Raw genomic sequence first — 21,450 nt, forward strand, 5'->3', positions numbered from 1 at the left:
CTCAAAGAAAAGGAATTATGTTAATATTGTGTATATGTTTCCCCTAGGTCTTTTCCTTGTTTATTTAAGGAAAAAAAACTCAAGTCTCCCTGGCTGAGTGTTTCCAGGGCTGTAATCTATAACTTGTTTATCACTGAAAACGATGATTGGTAAGGCAAAATTTGTTGTACTCACAAAAGGTGGGAGGGAAAAAATTCAAATTAGTTTTCTATGTGCATAGATTTAGACAGTTTCAAAACTCAGCTATAAGCTGGCCAAACAACCTAGTCATGGTGAGCTGTGCTACCATGTGGGAAATTTTCAAAGGCACAAGTGGCTCTTTGGTGCCTAACTCCCTTCACAAGTCAATGGGAAAGAAGTCCCTAAGGACTATTTGTTCCTTTCAAACCCTCACTTTTGATTCCTTCTTCTGGCCTCTTGCTTCCTAAGCCAACATGCTTATATTTTGAAGGTCAGGTGTCTAACCGTGGCAAGTGTACAGCTCTCTCATGGACCTACTACTATATTTAGACAGAACTGTTATGTAAATTCAGTGCTGACTGGACTTTCCTGGAGAAAGAAGTCCTCTAATTAGCCCATAGAACATGTATAGTAGGGGCAGCAGTGCCAACTTCCTCACCTTGCCCTACCAAGGTGCATCCACCTACAACCAGAAGGGAATCTCTGCTCAGATCAGAGGGTAGTTCACTTGCCTTGTGCATTCACTCCTCAACCTTTCTGTGGAGATTACCAACAGGGACACTAAATACTGTAAATCATGCAGGTGGTTATCATGACACCTACATACTGGTAACTGGACTAACATTTTATGTAGGTCACCATCACAGTTATCAAAGGACAACTTTCAGTCATTATTGTAAACTGGGGATAATGATACTGAGCTGCTTTGTAAAGCACTTTACACACGCATGTGCCACAAGTACTCCTTTTCTATTTCCCTATTGGGCCCTAACACAGATTAGCCCACCATGCCCCTTAAACTCTATGTTTCAAGATTTCTGCCCTGCCCTTCCTAACATATAGTAGGTTTTAAGACCGTGCTTCTATGCAGCCTTCTGATAACTAATGGAAGAGTTCACCTTCCTTAGCCATGAGAGTCTGCCCCAGCGACACGGTCATTCATGAGAGGAAAACCTGCCCAATATGGCAGGAAATCCCAAGATTTGTGGAGGAAGTAGCAGCCTGGGCCAGTCTCATCCCTAGACCAAAGAAAATCCCTCTTCAGCTCCCCAGTAGCCAGTGTGGCAGAGAGAAGCAGTACCTCGAATATCCTGGGGTCAATTAAAGAGCCTAATGTCAGCCTACCAAACCCCAGCCAGACACTGGAAAACCCTTCTGTAAATGACAGGTTTCAGAGTAGCAGCCATGTTAGTCTGTATTCGCAAAAAGAAAGGGAGTACTTGTGGCACCTTAGAGACTAGCAGATTTGTTTGAGCGTGGGCTTTCGTGGGCTGCAGCTCACTTCGTCGGATGCATTCAGTGGAAAATACAATCTCCCCACTGTATTTTCCGCTGAATGCATCCGACGAAGTGAGCTGTAGCTCACGAAAGCTTATGCTCAAACAAATTGGTTAGTCTCTAAGGTGCCACAAGTACTCCTTTTCTTTTTGCGAATACAGACTAACACGGCTGCTATTCTGAAACACACACTTCTGTGAGTGATGTTTTCATACTCTAGGCAGGGATATGCCAGTCTTCTGCACTTAGGCCCTGATCCTGCAAGGAGATCCAGTCTGGTGGATTCAGACACTTGCCTGGTACCACATTAACTTCAGTACGGCTTTGTATGGGGACAAGGGTTTTCCCACAGAGCTCAGTGCAGGTTTGGGCCCAAGGTTTTCAACCTTACATAGTATGCACATAGAGAGATAAGGTGGGTGAGGTAATATCTATTATTAGACCAACTTCTGTTGGTGAAAGAAGTTTTTGAGTTTATACAGAGCTCTTCTTCAGGTCTGAGAAACCTATTCAGACATGGTCTATGGGATCAAGTCACATCTAGTGGCTGCAGTTGAAAGAGGATGTAGCTTTAATGGTACCACACAAATGGGAATGTTCACAGATTGTCACAAGTTAAAGTGAAAACACTGACCCAATTAAAGAACTTTTCACCCAGAGGCAGGCAAACTTTTTGGCCTGAAGGCCACATCAAGTTTCCAAAATTGTATGGAGGGCCGGTTAGGGGAGGCTGGGTCTCCCCAAACAACCAGGCCACCGCCTCCTATCTGACCCCTCCACATACTTCTCAGCCCCTGACAGCCCCCCCAGGACTCCTACCCCCTCCACCACCCCCTGCTCCCTGTCCCAACTGCCCCCTGCCATTCCATCCAACCCCATCTCTCCTTCTTGACTGCCCCCCCGGGGACCCCTGCCCCTAACCGCCCCGACCCCATCCACACCCCCGCGCCCTGACCACAACCCCCAACTCCCCTGCCCTCTATCCAACCCCCCCGCTCCCTATCCCCTTACTGCACTGCCTGGAGTGCCGGTGGCTGGTGGCGCTACAGCCATGCCGCCCAGAGCACCGGGTCAGGCCGTGGCTCTGCAACTGCGCTGCCCAGCTGCCCAGAGTGTTGTGTCAGCAGTGCGGCGCACTGAGGCTGCGGGAGAGGGACGGGGTAGCGGGGGAGGGGCCAGGGGTGAGCCTCCTGGGCCAGAAGCTCAGGGGCCGGGCAGGAGGGTCCCACGGGCCACTGTAGTTTGCCCACCTCTGATTTAACCATTTAAAAACAAATACTGCATACCTTTCAGAGCCTCGTTGATGTACAGCCTGAAATAATCCATTCTCTTTGTGTCATTAATAACATCCCCTCCATCTTCTGTGGGCACACCATTCCCTGCTATGTAAATTGGGATCCTAGTCCCTGTATATTCCTGGGAAACAAACTTCAACAGCCTTCTCAGCCCCCAAGGGACCACTCTGATCCAAGATGAAGCAGTCTGTGGCCAAGAAGGATCAACATGTTGGGAAAAGTTCACAATATTCTCATAGTCTGGAAGACAAGTGTCATTAGCCGCAGTGCTGATCAGTCTGGAAGTGTAATGAGAAAGACCAAAGAAATCTGCAGTTCCTTGCACTATGGACTTCTCTTCCTCACTAAATGAAGGGAGGATGGCAACTGGGATAGAGCACTGCTGGTTCTTCTGTTGGATCTGGGACTTCAGGATATCTGGGTAGTCTCCATTAACAAATATAGGGTGAGCAAACCAGCCTAGCATGAAATGCATGTAGCGCTCAGCTGCCTTCACATCCTCAGAACTTGTTGGGGTCTTGGGTTCAGCCCAATCTGAATTCAGCACTATTCCCACCTTACCATGCTGTTGGGAACGATATCGGTCATCATATAAGTGCCAGGCTTTTGCATGCGCCTTAATAATGGAGTGAGCCACCTTGGGAGAAAAGAAGAAGGGAAGTGTGTCACAGCACTGCACACGGGTTTGTAGCCAGCAGTTTAAGAACTTTTAAACATGAAGATTAAATATATTTAAAAATTAAACATTCCTACCCAACACAAAACCCCAGTTAAGTTCATAGAAAGTGCTACATAAAACTAATTTGAATCAAATGAGGAAAGAAACCTCTCCTGCCACCTTAGCCCCAAATGCAGATTCAAGCTTTGAGGTTTGAAGAAGTTCAGTCAACCTATTTCATAGGTGTGACAAGCAATGTTAAGAAGCTGCCACATTCCAACCCAGATACACCTTCAATTCAGTTGCAAGTGGAGTCTTCTCTGTATGTATAGGCCATTGCACAAATACATGGCAGGATATAGTACCTGTCCTGAATGTCTCGCAATCTAAGGTTGGGTTTTTCAAATTGGACTCCCATTGAAATCCAACTTCCTTTGGCCTCTTTGAAAATCCCAGCCTAAAATGATGTGACAAGAAGGGCTTTGGGAGGAGAGGGATACAATCAAATACATTCATTCTCTTAGTTTTGCTACAATTAAGTATTAACCCTTTATTTTCCCATCGATCTAGCCCTTGCTAATTAGCGGATTTCTTATAAATGTTGCATGACGGATACGTCTTGATGAGCGAGCACTGGCCTTACATACAGATCGTTTGAGATTTACCCACCACCAGGTCACAGAATCAACACAAACCAGAATGTAATCAAAGAAAAAGCACAACGACAATAGCCCCAAGAATGCAAGCTCCTCTTTGTGGGTACCTTATAAGATGCTACTCCTGGATCAGTGATTCCCGGGGGATGTTGTCCAGTGCCATAGCCAGCGTAGCTAATGACCCAAGGTTCATGGAAGGTAACCCAAAATTTAACCCGATCCCCAAAGGTGGCAAAGCAGAAGTCTGCATAGTCTGCAAAAGTATCAATAATGCTCTCATTCTGCCATCCACCGAGATCTTGCAGTGCTTGTGGGAGGTCCCAGTGGAACAAAGTCACCATGGGCTCAATATTAGAGTCCAGTAAGCTGTTTATCAATTTGTTGTAGTAATTTACACCTTGGAGGCTGAAGCTGTTTCTAATGCCAGTGGGAAAAATCCTGGGCCAGGATATAGAAAACTTGTACAGCTTCGACTGAAGACCCCTGAGCAGATAAACATCATAGTCAGTTTTGTGGTAACTGTCACATGCCACATTTGCGGTCTGATTCATGTGGACACGACCTTGGTGCCCAAACCAGTCCCAAATACTCTCTCCTTTTCCATCCTCGGCCCAGCCTCCTTCAACTTTAAAGGAACCAGTGGATGTGCCCCAGAGGAAACCACTTGGGAAAACATCATGCAAAAAAGTGTCTCTCTCCAATTCAGACTGGTTAGCAAAAATTTCCCAAACTGTTTGATAAGAGGAGAGAGGAGCAACAGCAGCAGCCTGGCCCTCTTGTAGTCTTTTTTGGATAGCTACATGGGGTCTAGGGATTTAAAAAAAAAAAAAAAAAGTTAAAATAGTCATGATTGGTGGCATTATTACAGACTATAAGGCTAATAAATAGTCATTCATTTCTTTCTCAGGTCAAACATACTATCTACATTGTGGTATCTTAATGCTCCAATCAATCCAATGGTCAATTGTCTGTCACTTCTGGTGTATAATTGACTAACTCTGCAGCCTCGTACAGGAGACATTTCTAAGCCAGCATTTTGAGTGTGTATGGCTTGTCTGACTACACCTGAGTCAAAGATGAAAACAAAACCCTTGTGGCGCATATTAACTCCATGAGCACTGCACTCACTAAACTATGTAGATCATGAAACCCACAAGGGCAAAATTTGTAATGTGAGGCACTTACAGTAATGAATGATGCTACTGCAGTTCTCAAAGGCCCCCTGTACAGAGCCAGCTACTATATACACTTGTGTATAATTCAACTAGCCTCACATGAATGGCAATGCCTTTTTGAAGATGTTTTATTGTAAGATGTAGCGATGAGGTCAGGTTCTACAGGATTACAAGATACTCCATTGGTCCTGATGCAATCTTGGTGGATGAGGAAAAAAGAAATTCAGAGCATTTCTAGTTAAAAAGAAACTGCATTTAAAAATGATTTGATATGGCTATGTTTATTAAAGGCTTTAGGACACCATCTGTCTAGTACACTGTCTTTTACAGGACGTGAGAGTTTACAAGACTTCACTTAAGGAACAAAAACTGTGTACCTAATTTTATGAACTGATGAGTAGTTTAAGAATTCATTAACATCATATCCCATTGCCAATGCCTTGTCTTGATTAATGGCTGAAAGACGAGAAAAACACAACTCAGTTGCAAGAAAACGTGACTTCTGATATGTACCTGATAAACTCTTGTGTACGTATAGATTTGTCTAAATGCTAACTAGCTACAATAAAAGCCTCTCCCCTAGCTACTTTGTATTGTTATCCCATTCTCATTTTTTGCACCTTCTTTTATCCTCACCTTTTACCTAAACAATAAAACTAGTGATTACCTTTGGCTTTATGGTAAGCACTCAAGTTTATGGTAAGGAGAACACTTTCAGGCAGGCAATTTCAGGATTGCTTTGGGAGAGTGAGAATAGTGATCTTTGTTTTGTACAGTTTGGTAAAACAACAGCAGTTACATTCCCCTCTGAGTCCTCCCTCCTCCCGCACCTTGGCAGTTTTAATGAAACTTGAGTTGATGTATGTGCAACTCAGCCAAATGACCGTTGGCATAGCTCTCAAGGCTGACAGTTAGTCAGGTATGTGGGAGATGTTCTGGAGGAGTAATGCTCTGTCTGCGAAGGGACACAGGCTGGCAGTTAATCAGGGAAGTGGTGGGTGTGGAAGGTTCTAGATTCCACCGGAAGGCAGCTTACCAAGCTGCTCCATTTTCCAGGCAGCTCTAAGAAACCTTAAACCGATGACTTGTGGGAGCGTGTGTTGTGCTGGGAGATTTGTGCAAGTAGCGAATGAGGGATGTGTCAAAGGGATTTAAAGAAAATGACCACACATTTCATCAGGAGAAATGATATACATAAGCTCATGGTTTGAAATCCAGTCTTTTAAAAACTGCCTCTCCCAATACTACCTACTTGGGAAGATTATATTCAGAGTCCCCGAAACATTAACTTTATTGTTTAGATCGGATGCTCAACCAAAATGTGGCCATTATTATTACTTCTTGTTTAGTGGAGACTAAAAGAACCAACCAAAATCAGGGCCCCATTGTACAAGATGTTGTACAAACAGTAAGACAAGTTAGGCAGACAAAACAGATAAAAGATGGGAAGAAGGAAATGTTAAGTTGCATTTGACAAACGGGGAACTGAGGTATTACAATTAAGCAACTTGCCCTACATCTTATAGGAAGTTTCTGGCAGAGTTGGAAACTGAATCCTTCCTTCTGAACATGTCACTTACCCTGGAAAATGCTAGCTACTGGTATAAATGGATTCTCTTTCATGGAGTTACATTCACGAAGTTTTAGACCAAAGAGTAAAATGTTTGTATTCTCCTTGATAGTCTGTAAAACAAAAAATGGCATCAAGAATGAAGGAGATAAGCAAAGGTACAAGCTTGGCATTTATTATTTTCAACATGGGATATAAAACCTGATAGAATGCCTACAAAATTGCATGTCAGGGATAAGAATGTTTAAAGGCAGATTAACACATAATCAAGAGGGGGGTGAAAATAATTTGCATTGCTTGTACCACAAAAAACATGTACACACACACACACACACACACACACACACACGCAGCCTATTCAATATTAACCCTTGGGTATTCACTTTGAGAACTGGCTTGTTTCCTGGAAGGTCTCCAGGTGGTACTGTGGGGAGAACATATATAGCCAAAGGAATGAGGGGATCAGGGCATTTCTGCCAAACCACATGGCAGACTTGCCCAGTTTCCTGTTGCTGCTGGGCTCTGCATTCAGCTTCATGCTAAGCAGTAGAGGTGGCAGTAAAGCAAGATGCTCAGAGCAGCAGTAGTGTCTAGGGCCAAGGCAGACATGGCAGAGACAAAAGTGGCTCAGTGCTCAAGAGGTCACTAGTCAGGGAATATAAGGCTCATTTGCCTGCTTGGGGGGCAGAAACCTCTTAGTGCCTGGGAGAGTGGAGGTGAAAGGCTCGTGGGGTTGAGGGAAGGCATGTGGGACAAGGGAAGGGATTGAGAGGTGAGATATTTGGCAGCAGTCTCCATCCCTGCTTTTGAGGAGGACTGGTCAAAAAGGGCTAATTGAAAAAAAGAAAAGGAAAAAAAAACCAACCATTTATTTTCAAAAACACTAAAGTTTTGGGGTGCGGGTGTGATTTTTCATTAAAAAAACAAAAAAAAGCTCTTAGCTGAGAAATTGTTTCAACAAACAACAACAACATTTGATCGGTCTAGCTGCAAGGGTTAACTGGAGGAAGTGGCCAGGGGACTGGCCAGGGGACTACGGAAGTGGCCAGGGGACTACGGAATCCTGTCTTCTGTTCTTGGCTCTTGTAACTCATTTGCTGGAAACACATACAGCTACCGCATTTACTGGTGTAATTCACTACTTGCGGCAGAATTGATAGGTGCACTAATAGAGAGAGACCTTTGGTACTTTTATCACTGTGTCATCTAACCCTATCGTGAGACCTCTCTTTGCTAATGTTTCCATCATTACTATCACAAGTGAACAATTAGACATACAAAGCTTGCTAGGGCAGTTGTAAGGCCAGAGATAGAATAAAACAGTGCCTCTGTATGTAAAATGGAGGCAAAACTCCTTGCCTACCTAACAGGGAAGCTGCAAAAATTTGTGAAGAGTTTTAAAAGCATTGGATAAAAGGGAGGTATGTAATTTCAGTTGCTCAGTGATCACTGCCCACACTGTGCATTTTCAGTGCTTTCAGACACCTGTTGTAAGATAGAAAAGCAGTAGCGACACGCCAATGAGCAACACAAAACCAGCTGTTTCCTGGCCTCGCTGTTGTCTGATCTGTGGTGACAAAACAGAATCATTTAGCTATGCTTCAATGAGAGTGTGGATTTCCCCAGCTTTGTGTGGCTTGTACAGTCAATGTCTGTGGATTTCTCAAAACAATGGGCATCTTTTAAACCTGTTTTGTGTTTTGCATAGACGATGCACATGCAGCTTCCCTTCTCTCTCTCTCTCTATTTCTAAGGCAGCCATCACTGTAACATCTGGGTGCTCAGTGAAAAACAACTGTCATGTGTTCAAAGCACAGGATTGGGAAGAACTAGGAGGCTTGAGGTGTCTCCCTTACTCTGCTGCTTACCTGTTATGAGACCTTGAACAAGACACACAATTTCTGTGCCCACAACAGCAAAAAAAACGGGAATAACGTGTGACAGACTGACAATATCCTGGACAAACTTGGTGGAATTAAACGTAAATCAATTATGTTTATCTTAACATCTTTGGAGTTCATTATATTAAAAATGCAATTGTTTATGTGTTGGTGATTGTATACAGCTCCGATAGGAGGAGGAGTGTGCTAATGACATTTTTCCAGTTATCCGCTCTTTGAAGCCACCCTCTGGAGAAGTACATATAGGCTGGTTCAAACTGGATTCTACAGGGACCAACAGACAAAGAAAAGAGGTCCATGGAGGTCCCCAATCCTTCAGGAAGGGTTAGAAGGACTGGGTTTACTGAGGCCCCATAAGACTGGGCATTAGTTTTGAGCTGAGGCTATTATGAACTTGTGACCCCTTTGAGGGGTTTGAAAGACTTATCACCTGTCAGAGCCCAGAGTGATCTCTGGCAGTCTTATTAGCATGTATGCAGGTTCTTTTACTGCTTTAATGTGTTTTATTTGTAGTGCTTTTACCTTAAGAATAAAATTTTCAGCACTTCCTATGCAGGCCTCTTATAACTGTTGGCAATTACAGTGTGTGTCGTCTCTGAGGGAAGAAGCAAAGCAGGTCTGCTTAAGCAGCTTGTCTTTTGCTAGTGAAGTCACAGTACAATCAGGGAGCTATGCAGACTGGAAACATCCCAGTCAGGAGGGAGAGAAACACACCGGTCCCCATCCAAGCAACGCAACAGCTACTGGGCCGGAAGCCTGACAGTGGTGCCCTTGCTGGACCACTAAATATAGATGCAGTTTTCCTCAATTGTGACAACACGCACCTAGCTCACAGAGGATTTAAGAGGGCAAATACACTGTAAATTACTTTGAGTTCCTCATAAGGAAGTGGCATTAGCTGTAAAATGAACTGTTTCTAATTGCTTAGTCTTTTTAAAGACATTACACATAACCACAGCTAGTGATATGATAGATGGTTTCAGCAGTTCAACAGAATTACAGTACACAGGAAATGGTCTTAAACCCATCTACTCCACTCTACCACTGATATGTTATCTAATATTAATGTTAACCCAAATAATAATCCTTTCCATTTCCTTTGAGGACACTTGAAAAGTAGCTGTGAAAAAGAATGCATTTCCCCACATGCACAATATATTTAGAACATTTTTCCCTTTGGTGAAGATCTCTACATAGTAATTTAAAACATTAAGAGCATATTTCTTCCCTCAGTTATACAGGCACAAAATAGCACTGGTACAGGATTTACACTTGCGTAACTGAAAGCAGACTGGATCCCTAAAAGTCCAAAGCAGTCTAGAAATCTCTATAGTACCGTTTTCACTTTGAAACATTGCTCAAAATTACCTGTAACTTGTTCAACTTCCTTTTTAAGTCTACATCATTTCTACAGTTGTATTGCAGGCTGAAAGAGAGAAAATCTACAGAGTCCTGGAAAGAAGAAAAGGCAAATCACTACTCCAGAAATAATTTTTGCAATTAAAAATTGCTCAGAAAAAAAAATCATATTTCTTAATGTTTCCCCTGAACTGGCAGCTAAGATTACCAGTGCCTGTAGTTTTAGGATTCAGAAGTCCTACAGAAATAGGGGAACCAGGAAATGGTATAATTCTCATCAGTCCCAATGGACAACAGGTTGAATCAAAGTGTCATTTAGTTTATAGCCATTAGGTTGTTTCTCAGGACTACAACGACATGGAAGCTGATCAAATGATACAGTGTACTTTGTGTATTTAACATTTATCATCTGCAATTAGTTATTAAACTATCAAGACTCAGAAAATTAATGATTAGTCTTGGCCATGCAGATAGAGTTTTGCGGCAGAGTTCAGAACAGTTTACCAATATGCACCTGCAGAAAGTACATTTTTAAAAGCCTTTGGTAGTGCCACACCCGCACATATTGTCTCATTATTTCACTTGAAAAGCAGATGAATGCCATGTCTAAGAATTATTTGTTCACCGATTTCAATCTTAACATCTTCTGGACCCAGCAGACTAATAGGTAGCGTTTGATCTTTTCAGAGAACTCACCACAGTACAGAAAAACTGTTATTTCCAGTCAGATGAAGTCTAAATTTGCAACCTACCACTTCAACTGAGCCCTAGCTTGACAACTAGTCTGAAGGGTTTCTCTCCAGACTGTGCCAGCCACAGGTACCTGGCCACCAGAGCATGAATAGCTCAGGTTGGAGCCATTAGAATCCTCACAGCTCCTACAAGGCTTTTAGAAAAATAAAAGTTAGAGACAAGAGTTAAATAGGAAATAAAATAGGCAAAGTGGATTTTTACTAGTCAGTATTTAAAATGTGAACTCTTATTATTAATGGAAAGTGACAGTGTGGCATCTCTCTGCAGTAACCTTATAATACATGCAGAACATGCACATTATTACAGCTGCAAATTGTGAATGAAATTCATCATCAAATCTCTCAAAGGCTTTGACCCAAAAGTAATGATGCACCTGTGTAACTTCAGTGGGACTACTCATGAAAATGAAGTTACTCATTTGCTTAAATTTTCAGATGAAGATTTAACTAAGGAATACAGTGTCTGTGCTTTTTAAGTAATGCTTACCAAAAAGGACAATTTGGTCCTTGTTTAAAATTAGTTCAGCTTCACATGATTAAACTACTGAAATAAACAGACATTACTAAATCCGGTAGATCAAATTACAATTGTAGTAAGTTATTTTTATTCCGATAAATAAAAAAAAATTGCTAATCAAGTGCAAGGTAATAGACAAAAGTTCCAAGAAAATAAAGTATCACCCTAAGAGAGGCTAAAAAAGATTCCAAAGGTGCACTCCCAAAGACATGATCAATTTCCAGTGCAATGGACAGTTTTCCATCTGAAAAATACAGAAAAAAGTGCCTATTATATCATTTACTTGGGGGAAGGAGGGAAAAGAACAAAAGATGCAGATTCACAGTACATATATTAGAAACCAATTTTTCTAGATTACATTATTTAAAAGATGTCCACCTAGTGGGGGGTGGGAGGGGGAGTAGGAGTCCAGCAAGTGTCCTGACCTAGACTGCTCAACGCCAGCTGCTGATCACACACAGCACTAGTGGAAAGCAGGAGTTCAGGGAAAGAGTTCTAGGTCTGATGGGTCATTAAGCAAGACCTTTACTTTTCAGGACCTTGGTAGTTCTCTTACACAAAGCATTTTTATTTTTAAACTGTTCTGGGCTTGGAATCTAAATGATCTACTTAAAAAGTCTCTAAAAGTTGAACAATTTCAGGATGGCAAGCTTCATCTCTACCCAAAACCTATGAACTAGCATTAAAAGAATCTTAACAAAAGCCAACAAAAAGAAAGCCCACAAAATATGGACTAAAGGAGAAAAAAAGTTTAGCCTCTCCCAAGTGGTGGTTGCTGCTAGAACTGGATGGAGAACAGTAATTCAGTTTCACAGAGAATTTATAAATTTCATTTCATTCTGATTAGGAATGAAAACCAAAAATTTCAAAGTTCTCCACAACAGGGAATTACCATTCTCTACCCAGTTCCGGGAGCCATAGCTCTAGAGCACTCTGCCTGGTGGGTGGCTCTAGATCCACAAACCTTGGAGCCCAGACTCCCAAGTCTTCCTGGATTCCCTTAAATCCACCACACAGACCACCAAGGAGTTTGGCCAGGGAAGATAGCCGGAAGCCAGGGAGATTTCCCACTGAAGCTTCCTACTAATTTATTTTGTGTCTATGAGTTTAACTTAACATAAGAAAACAGAAAAAAGCCAGCAGGTCTTTGAGGGGTGAGTGCAAAGATTTGAATTAAGCCCTAGGTTATGCACGTTCTAATGTAAACCATAGCCTTTAGTGCATAATTTTCACTCCTTTAAAAAAACTCCAAGATACTCATAAGCTGGTAAAGAAAATAGAAGGTAATTTAGCTATTTTTCTATGGCGTGAACTCAACTGGGCAATACTTCTTTATTTTAAAATGCAGAGATTTCAGAGAAACTGATCATTCAAAATGTTTCTATAGACATTTTTTCTACTGTCCTGAAACACACACACACACACACACACACACAGAGCCAGCCATCAACAGTTTAACCATTTCACACACTGTTTAGGAAAGTCAAACCGAATTCCATTCCCATTTTCTCTTTACCTTTTGAAGAATATTTTTCATGGTAGATTTTATAAGCTTTTTCATGCGCAGCAGCTAGAATTTGGAGAGAGGTCTGTGGATCATCATACGGCAGACTCTCAGTGATCTCAGGCAAGTCGCTAAAGGTGAGCCACATGTCAACCATATCACCAAAAGAACGGAAGTTAAACTCAGCATATTCTACAAAGAGGTCAGCAAAGGTCCTGTGTTTCCCAAATGTGGACTGTGTGATCACAACCCCAGGCAAATGCTTATGATGCAAAATTATCACTGGCTTAAGGTTTGCAGCAGTAAGAGACTTAAGAAGTTGTCTATAGCACTGAACTGTAGCTTCTTCCGGATTCTTGGCATTCCCCTCTGGAAGGATGTGCATCCATGGCATAAAGATTTTATAATGCGTCACACCACTTGCATGAAGGTAGGAGAAGTACTGTGGCAAAGAAGCCAAAAAAGGCTGGTGGCACAAAAAATTATGTCCTTCATCCACTACAATATTAAGAGCCTTTTTGCCTAAGAGCTTGTTTTGAATATTTAAATTCCTTACTGACTCGTTGTTTAGGGGACCAGCAATGGCAATAAAACCCTGAGCTAGTTTCCAATCTACCCCACAACAAGGAGAAAAGAAAAGAAAAATTAAGACTACCTTACAACCTAGATCCATCTTTGCTAACCTGCTTCAGAGAACAGTTGCTTTATGCTATTTATGGTAGAGCAGAGATAATAAAATTAACCTTTAGCTTGCATTATCTACTGTGCAGATAACATGCCCATGAGCCGCTAGCACAAGGATGATAAAGACGTTTTTAAAAACACTTCACCGTCGCCCCACTTAGACGGGCATAGGTTATACAAACATAAATATGGTTACTTATCTTACAGCAAGGAAGGTGGTTCTTTCTGTATGGATAACACCCCTCACGCCACTCCTGGTCTTATTGGACAAATCCGGGAAGTGGGCGGGCACAAGCCCACCCACTGCTAAAGGCCCCTCCCCCAGCCTAGCGGGAGGGACCATGGACCCAGGTACCAACTGATTACGGGAGACAACTAATGAAAAACAGGGATCGGAGTGAAGGTCAGAGGTTCAAAATGAGGATACCGGATGGGGACACTGAGCAGAGAACACCGGACAGCGCCCACTGCTCCTCAAAGCTGTCGAGGGAGCCAGCGGATGCTGCCCAGTGGAACTCTGCCCGGATATGTGAAACTAGGGAGGAACAGAAATAGGCCCCGCAGTCGCAGAGCACCCCCTCGTCTAACATCCTCCTCTTGGTATTATAAATGGAGACTTTGGCCAGAGCCAGGAGGACGTTGACGAGGAGGTCTTGCGACTTCGTGGGGCCACGGATAGGGTGTGCAAAAAGGAAGAAGTGTGGGGAAAAGTGCAGCCAGAACCTCAACAAGAGGTTCTGGAGGAGCCGGAATAGGGGCTGCAACCTGGCGCATTCAAGATAGGCATGCGCCAGGTTCTCCCTCACCCCGCAAAAGGGGCAGGCCTCAGGTGTATGGGTGAACCGTGCCAGGTGCACGCCCGTGCTCACGGCTCCATGAAGGAGCTGCCAATTAATGTCCCCGGCGGGCTGTGGGACCAAGGTGGAATAAAGGCTGGCCCACCGGGGCTCCTCACCCTCTCTAGGTGGAAGATAGTCCCGCCATTTGGTATCGGGGCGGGACACGAGGGTGAGGAAATGCAATGTATGGAGCATGAGCGTGTACAGATGGTTTCTGGGCGCAGTTCGAAACCTGACCGGCTGCAGGGTATGGAACCGGCTTGGAGTGTGGGAGCGGGGAGGCCAGAGGGGCTCGCAGAACAGGGGCCCAAGAAAAATGTCCAGAGTGCCGGGGAATGCCCTCTCGCAGGGCTGGCTGCAGGAAAGCGAGAGAATCAGGTGACAAGGCGGCCTTCACCTCCTGGAGTACGCGTCTAGGGGTCGGAAGGGTGGAAAGCCCCATGGGTCATCCGAGCGCGCGGGGCTCCACACGATCCCCCCTGTCATAGACCAGGAGGTCTCCGACTCTGGTGGTTTCTGCCAGGACCAACCTCCGACACACCGAGGGAGACTCCGCTGCTTAGATAAGAATCCTTTGAACAGCAGCATCTGTTGGGGCTGCACCGGTGCCCCTGGAGCCTTGTGAGCGCTGTGTCTGAGGATATAGAGCAGGGGTGGCCAAATTGGCTCGTAAGCCATATGCAGTTCTTTTACTGTTAAAGTGTGGCTCATGGAGCCCCCCCCCCCCCCACATTGCCCACCTACTATACTGGGGGTGGGGGGATGGCGGGAACTTGGGACCTTTGCCTTGCAGCAGGGTGGTGGGGTAGGAACTTCTGCCCAGTGGGGAAGGGGGTCTTGGGGCTTCAGCCAGGGCACACCTGCTGGGACTCAGGACTTCAGCAGAAGCAGGGTAGAAGCCCTGAGCCCTGTTGGGCAGCTCCTGCAGGGCTAAAACCCAGAGCCTCTGCAGGTGTGCCCTGGCTCTCGAAATTCTGAAGATTGTTGTATGCGGCTCAGGAGGGTCAGTAAGTTTGGCCACTCCCGATATAGAGGGTGGGGAAACCTCAACCACCTCTCAGTTCCTTTGCCAATAAAGAATCCCATGTGTCAGGACTCTGAATTAATGGGGATGGAAGGTAGATTGTGGAATGTGTGTGGACAATACATCTTGAAGAACCACATTTAGTGTGGGGTAAGTATCCATTCTCTCAGAGTGATTGTCACAAAGATTCCACTCTTGATGGCTAGCAAGCAATATCCAATCCTGGAGGTGGGTAGGAGTGTAGTAGTAGGATTTTATGTTTGTATAATTTAGAATGAAGGATAAAGAATAATAATATAGCATGTATTAAATGTACTGATGTATGATTTGACCATATCCTGCCAGGCACCCTTTTTGAATAGCAGAAAGGAATGGCCTAATGGGCCACTGGTAGAGATGCATCAGCCCAAATCTGTCTCTGGGCTGAATGCAAGGCAGTAGGGTCACCACTTTGTTGTACATTTAGCATTTTAAAATAAGCAAAAGAATGCAATGATTGTTTTTCCTCTTGCATTGCAATTTGATGTTCCTGTTCAAATGTTCTGTGTAAATCAATTCTGTTGTGTGTGTGAATGAGGAATGTGTGTGTTAGAAGATAAGTGTGAAGGCCATCAGCAGACCAGATATTCTAGGGAGGAACAGAGGACAGATGCAAGGGCGCCAGAAGATTACAACACGCCCCATTGAAATGTCAGAAGAGGGCAGATTGACAACTCTAAAGATGAGACAGGCACCTATCAATGGGGACAAGATAGCTGTGATCAAAACCAGCATGGAGTACCTCCCTGAGAGACTTAATGGAAAAAAAAAAAAAAAAAAACACAAGATAAAGAATGAAAAGGACAATTTAAGAAAACAAGCATTCGTCAAACAACGATTGATTACAGCATGACGGTGCAAAACTCATTGGTCTCATGAAGGAAAATCACTATATAAACAGGGTGCCTTGCCATGAAACTTAGGGTTCGTCCTGCCAAGACTTCCCCAGAGCATCGTGTTGCGAACAACAGAACCCGGCTCCTACCTATCCGTGATCAACCTAGCTGACCACTAGATTGATCCAGACTGTGGACTGGTAACTATAACAATCGACTGGCAGGAGACTGAGTGAGTGAGTGAGCATATGCTAACTGTTGTATCTTCAATAAATGTAGCGTATTGCCTTTTCCCCTGAAAAAGATCTTGTGTGCTTCTTACAAGCATAACAAGAGGAGTGCTATTTAAAATGCCAGCTGAAGGACAGTCCCACTGAACCTTCCATCTGATCTGAAGACTTGCATCTTGAGTGGAGAAGGTGTTGACTGAATCATACTTTGCAAGAAATGCTTGATGATTGGCAACTCATAGTTGAAGCATCACCATGGATGCTTTCAACCAGAAAGACCCACTTGCAGAGAAGTTAGATCTGGTCTGTTGCTTTGATCTCTCTTGGATAGCATGGACAACCAGACACGCTGGGATGGAAAGCTGAAAAAAAAAAAAGTATTTATATTCATCAGAACCTGGTATCTTCTGTCTGCACACTTGGAGATCACAGGGACACGTGCAGGAGTAGCTCATATAAGCTTTGCCTGTTCTAAAATCCCCTCTTGATTGATAAGGCCATTCTACCCAACGATTATGGCTAGAGGATGTCCAGTAATTTATGCTGCTTTTCTGAGGGATATATAGAGCATCTGCAAACATCCCCATCAGATCCCAAAAAACTTTTAGTTCATCGAATGGGGCTATAGAGGGAAGCTTAATCGTCTTGTCAGGGGACAAGGAAGAAATAGCCAGTGGTTGGAGGTCTTCTCTGCCAAGCTCTTGTTCCTCCAACACTTGTTACCAGAACTGGTACTGGAGCCAGCTGTCTTAGTTGCTTTGAGGAAGGTTATCTTGCAGTCTGCTGAGGAAGCCATTTTCCTAATGTACAGACTGATAACTCCCAGGAGACCCCTTAGAGCCAGTAGCCAATTATTTTAGTTTAGTATTCATTCAGTGTGTGATGTTTTGATTAACATACAATGAACATATGTAATATAGCATTGGTTAATCAGAGTTGATTTGTAGGATTATAAAAGTATAAGACTGATCAGTATTTAGAAGAACTATGTAGTAAACATGAGTAGGACAAGCTGAAATGCAAGAAACTGTGGGTTGATGCCTGCAAGACTTTAGCTTAGCTATTTCAGGCCCTGGAGACAAAAAATGATGGCATAAGTCAATGACCGAGTGTCACAGGGCAAGACTCACCCCTGCGGCGCCTCCTGCTGGTCTCTCAGGGAATTAGTTCTTCCAGTCTCCAGAGTGCCCTCTACAGGCCAGTGTCTCGCTGCTGCTAGCCCCCAGGTCCCTCCCAGACCCCGGTGCCCCTTTTACCCAGGGTGCTGCCCCCTGGCAGTACCCCCACAGTCTCTAGGTCTCCCCTCCCCGGAGAATCCCCACCCACTATCCCCACCTCGTCTCAGTCTTGGCTACTGCCAGTCACCATTAAGCCCCCGCACACTTGGGCAGACTGCAGTGTATAAGCCAATCATCACAGGCAAGGTGGGTTTGGACCTGCTGCCTCTGCCTACCCATTGGCTGCCCCCTGCAACTCCAGTACCTATCTTAGGCCATCTGCCAGGCCTGCAGCCTGGGGCTTTTCCAGTCTGGAGCCTCCCAGCTCCTCTGGCTTTCCCCAGCCCTGCTCCACTCCAGGTACCGTTTCAAGCTCACCAGCAGCCAGGCCCATCTCCCTCCACAGCTAAAGGAGACGCTGTCTGCTCTTGGCCCACTGCCCTTTTATAAGTGTCAGCCGAGCCATGACTGAGGCGTGGCCACAGCTGAGCCTGCTTCCCCCAGTCAGCCTGGGAACTGCTTGCTCCCAGCCACAGCCCTCTCCTGGGCTGTTTTAAACCCTTTAAGGCTGGAGTGGGTGACCACCCTGCTACACCGAGAAATAACCCGAAAGATTATGGGAAAAAAAGAGGTACCAACTGGTAATATTACAAAAGTATAGCTGGAAAGATTAAATTTAAATTATAAAATGCTGTAACAACAAATATTGTATCCAGCATGTGCCTTAACTACAAGATAAAGGCGGTATGTCAACAACAAGAACCTACATAGCCTATAGAATTTGGGGTCCCTTGTGTTTCTAAGGGACACAGTCCAATAAGAAAGAGAGGGTTGACACTTTCATGTACATAGGTAGAATGTAGGTATAGACAGACTCACAGTATAAAAAAGGGTGCCCAGAATAAGCAAATTGAGGTTCCTATGGGAAACTCCAGCAGGAACAACTCCTGTATTGATGGTTAATACAAGGGGGCCTGTAGAGAGGGCCAACAAACTAACACCATCTAGGAGGATGTGAGTATGTCTGTAGGTATAATTGATACACTGTACTTATCTTTAGGAATTGTATATGCTGTGACATTTATAACTTTATTGGTAACTTTAATAAAAGTACTAAAAGATAGATGCTCTTGTAACTGTATGTGTTATCTGCCTATGGTTTCATGTGTTCCTATGGGCTCTAAATCCAGAACAGAGATAATTCTGTTGAACTTGAGACTAGCTGCCAGAGCAGAACCCACAGGAGTACAATTAACATTAAATAGAATAAAGGCTACAGGCCCAAGGTTGGTAAAGTTACTGAAGTGAAGGAGGGCACACAGGAGGGTACCAGCTCAGTGGTTCCCTTCTGGATCCAGATTTATGGGTGCCTCTAAAGGATTCCTCCCTCGACTGCCTGTTCCCATCCCACTGGGTCATCCATAGTGGGGAAGGGTCACATTCCAACAAGAATAGTCTTCTACATTCCCCTGAAGAGGATGAGAAAGCTAAGTCCTCATCCCTAGAGGGGGCATGCCAGTCCAGCACCCCACAGCCGAGCGAGGCCTGTGGCCAGTTCGAACGTGTGATGACAGGAATGAGCTCTTAAAGTCTGTCCAGGACCGGGGAATCTGGTACCTGGCCAAGTCAGTTGTTGCCAAGAATTGCCTCTATGCCAGCAAGATTTTCTATACAGATGAGTCCATCGGTGCTGCGTGTGTCGCCAAGGCCCCAGTGGTTGGTACTGATTAGCCCAGCACTTTTCCTTGGTATCACTGCTATCAGAATAATCTGGTGAATGCATACAGTGCCAGAGAAGGTCCTGCTGCCTGAGCAATACCAGTAGCAGTGCAGTGCTGTGTGAAGCAACCGTCTGTGCATATTTCACCTTAGTGCTTGGGTTAGGCTCAATCTTAGGATATGATTTTTGTCTTGGGACTGGAGGGGGAGCTGCACCTTTGATCTTTGGTGCTGTGCTCCCTGTGGTCCCTCTCCTGGGTTGGTGGCGGAATGGTACCAAAGAAGTGAGAGTGTCCAAGAAAAGGTGGTCTTTCCAGTTGCTTGCCAGGATCTGTAAATGTCTGCAGAGATATCTCCAGAAGATGTAGCTTCAATCTGCCTTCTCAAGCCTCTAGTGTAGGCTTTGAAAATGTCTTGTGCACCGACCAGTGTTCAGACATGTGCCCCTCTCCTAAGCACAGGAAGCATCTCAAGTGGCTATCGTTGATGGGCCCTACTGAATCGCAAGAAAGGTAGATCTTAAATCCTGGAGATTTGCCTTCAGTCACTTTAGGACTATGTATGGTGTAGGCAGGAGGTCTGGCCCTAGTGCAGGGGGCAAGAATCCAATCAATGCCCTGAATCTCTCTAAAACTTAGTTTTATTTTTACTTTGCTTTTTTATTTTTTTACACAAATGTGTAAATTAAACTTGTCTATATAACTAAAAAAACCCACCCCAACAATAGGTCTAACTAAGTCTCTCTGCAGGTGAAGACACGTGGACACCGCAGAATTCTGCCTCACAGCCATGGGGTGGCAAGAAAGGCAGTTGAGGCCCCCCTAACCTTATGCCCTCAAACTTTGGTGGTTGCGAGGGTCTAGGACAGTGGTTCGTTTACCTCTGGGAGTACTAAGAGGTCTTCCAGAGGGTACATCCGCTCATCTAGATATTTGCCTAGTTTTACAACAGACTACATAAAAAGCACTAGCGAAGTCAGTACAAACTAAAATTTCATACAATGATTTGTTTATACTGCTCTATATACTAGACACTGAAATGTAAGTACAATAGTTATATGCCAATTGATTTATTTTATAATTATATGGAAAAAATGAGAAAATAAGCATTTTTTCAGTAATAGTGTGCTGTGACACTTTTGTATTTTTATGTCCGATTTTAGAAGCAAGCAGTTTTTAAGTGAGATGAATTTGGGGGTACGCAAGACAAATCAGACTCCTACAAGAGGTACAGTAGTCTGGAAAGGTTGAGGACCATAGGCCTAGGACATAAGCACAGCCCCAATGGCCACTGCTATTCAAAAGAACACAATTTCACACACAGAGTGGGCCCCATTCACAAGTCGGCCCCCCACACACCAAGAGTGGAATCTGTGCGGACAATCACTCAAAAAAATATTTGTTTAGTATTTTCCATCAGCCACAAGAGATCTTTAGGTCCCTACACTGCCTGGCTCATTGTGACTGTCTTTACTTCTTTTGAACTAAACAAGAAGAGTAAAAATTACCAGTTGCTCACATTTGCGATTTTCTTTGCCTTTTTTAGCATATGTCAGGAGGTTCTCATTGCACAACTTCACCTGAGCAAAATAGCCTGAGATTTGATTGAAGGACTGAAGGTTAAAAATCTAGTTACTAATTCACAAAAGTCCACACCATAAGAATCCACATTCGTCCTGTGGCTGTAATTTTCTGCCAGTTCACAAACCAGGGAGTATACCAAAGACAAGACTATCTGCCCTAATCAGGCAACATCATATTTTGGCCTGTCTCTGTTTTGACTCTTTTACTTTAAACATGCAACAAAATATATCTTAAAATAAATTGAAAGTCAGATTTTCTAATTACCTGATATTGGAAAACCTTCTACAAATAGCATCAGCTAGACAGTGAAGGTAAAACTTGTCTGAAATACAAGTGTTTATACTATTTTCAGCTTGCAGAGCAGGGTAAGAGGAAAGTTCGTAAGTGAAACAGCACCCAGTCTCAGAACAAAGCCATCCCCCAAGACACCCACA

At 44.0% G+C, this 21,450-nt stretch overlaps 1 protein-coding gene across 1 annotated transcript in view; it reads right to left on the reverse strand.

Annotated features, from left to right (window-relative positions):
- The window catches only part of LCT (lactase), a 28,587-nt gene extending 14,565 nt beyond the window's left edge, over positions 1 to 14,022 (reverse strand). Inside the window, exons 1-7 of the mRNA XM_037912855.2 lie at positions 12,858 to 14,022; positions 11,506 to 11,585; positions 10,082 to 10,165; positions 6,823 to 6,925; positions 5,620 to 5,698; positions 4,175 to 4,874; positions 2,745 to 3,390 (exon numbers count right to left, since the gene is read on the reverse strand). Of these exons, the coding sequence (XP_037768783.1) occupies positions 2,745 to 3,390; positions 4,175 to 4,874; positions 5,620 to 5,698; positions 6,823 to 6,925; positions 10,082 to 10,165; positions 11,506 to 11,585; positions 12,858 to 13,518 (2,353 nt within the window). The 5' untranslated portion in view covers positions 13,519 to 14,022. The remainder of the gene's footprint in view (positions 1 to 2,744; positions 3,391 to 4,174; positions 4,875 to 5,619; positions 5,699 to 6,822; positions 6,926 to 10,081; positions 10,166 to 11,505; positions 11,586 to 12,857) is intronic.
- Positions 14,023 to 21,450: the final 7,428 nt, after the last annotated feature.

The sequence above is a fragment of the Chelonia mydas genome, chromosome 11, assembly GCF_015237465.2.
Source record: "Chelonia mydas isolate rCheMyd1 chromosome 11, rCheMyd1.pri.v2, whole genome shotgun sequence".
NCBI lineage: Eukaryota > Metazoa > Chordata > Testudines > Cheloniidae > Chelonia > Chelonia mydas.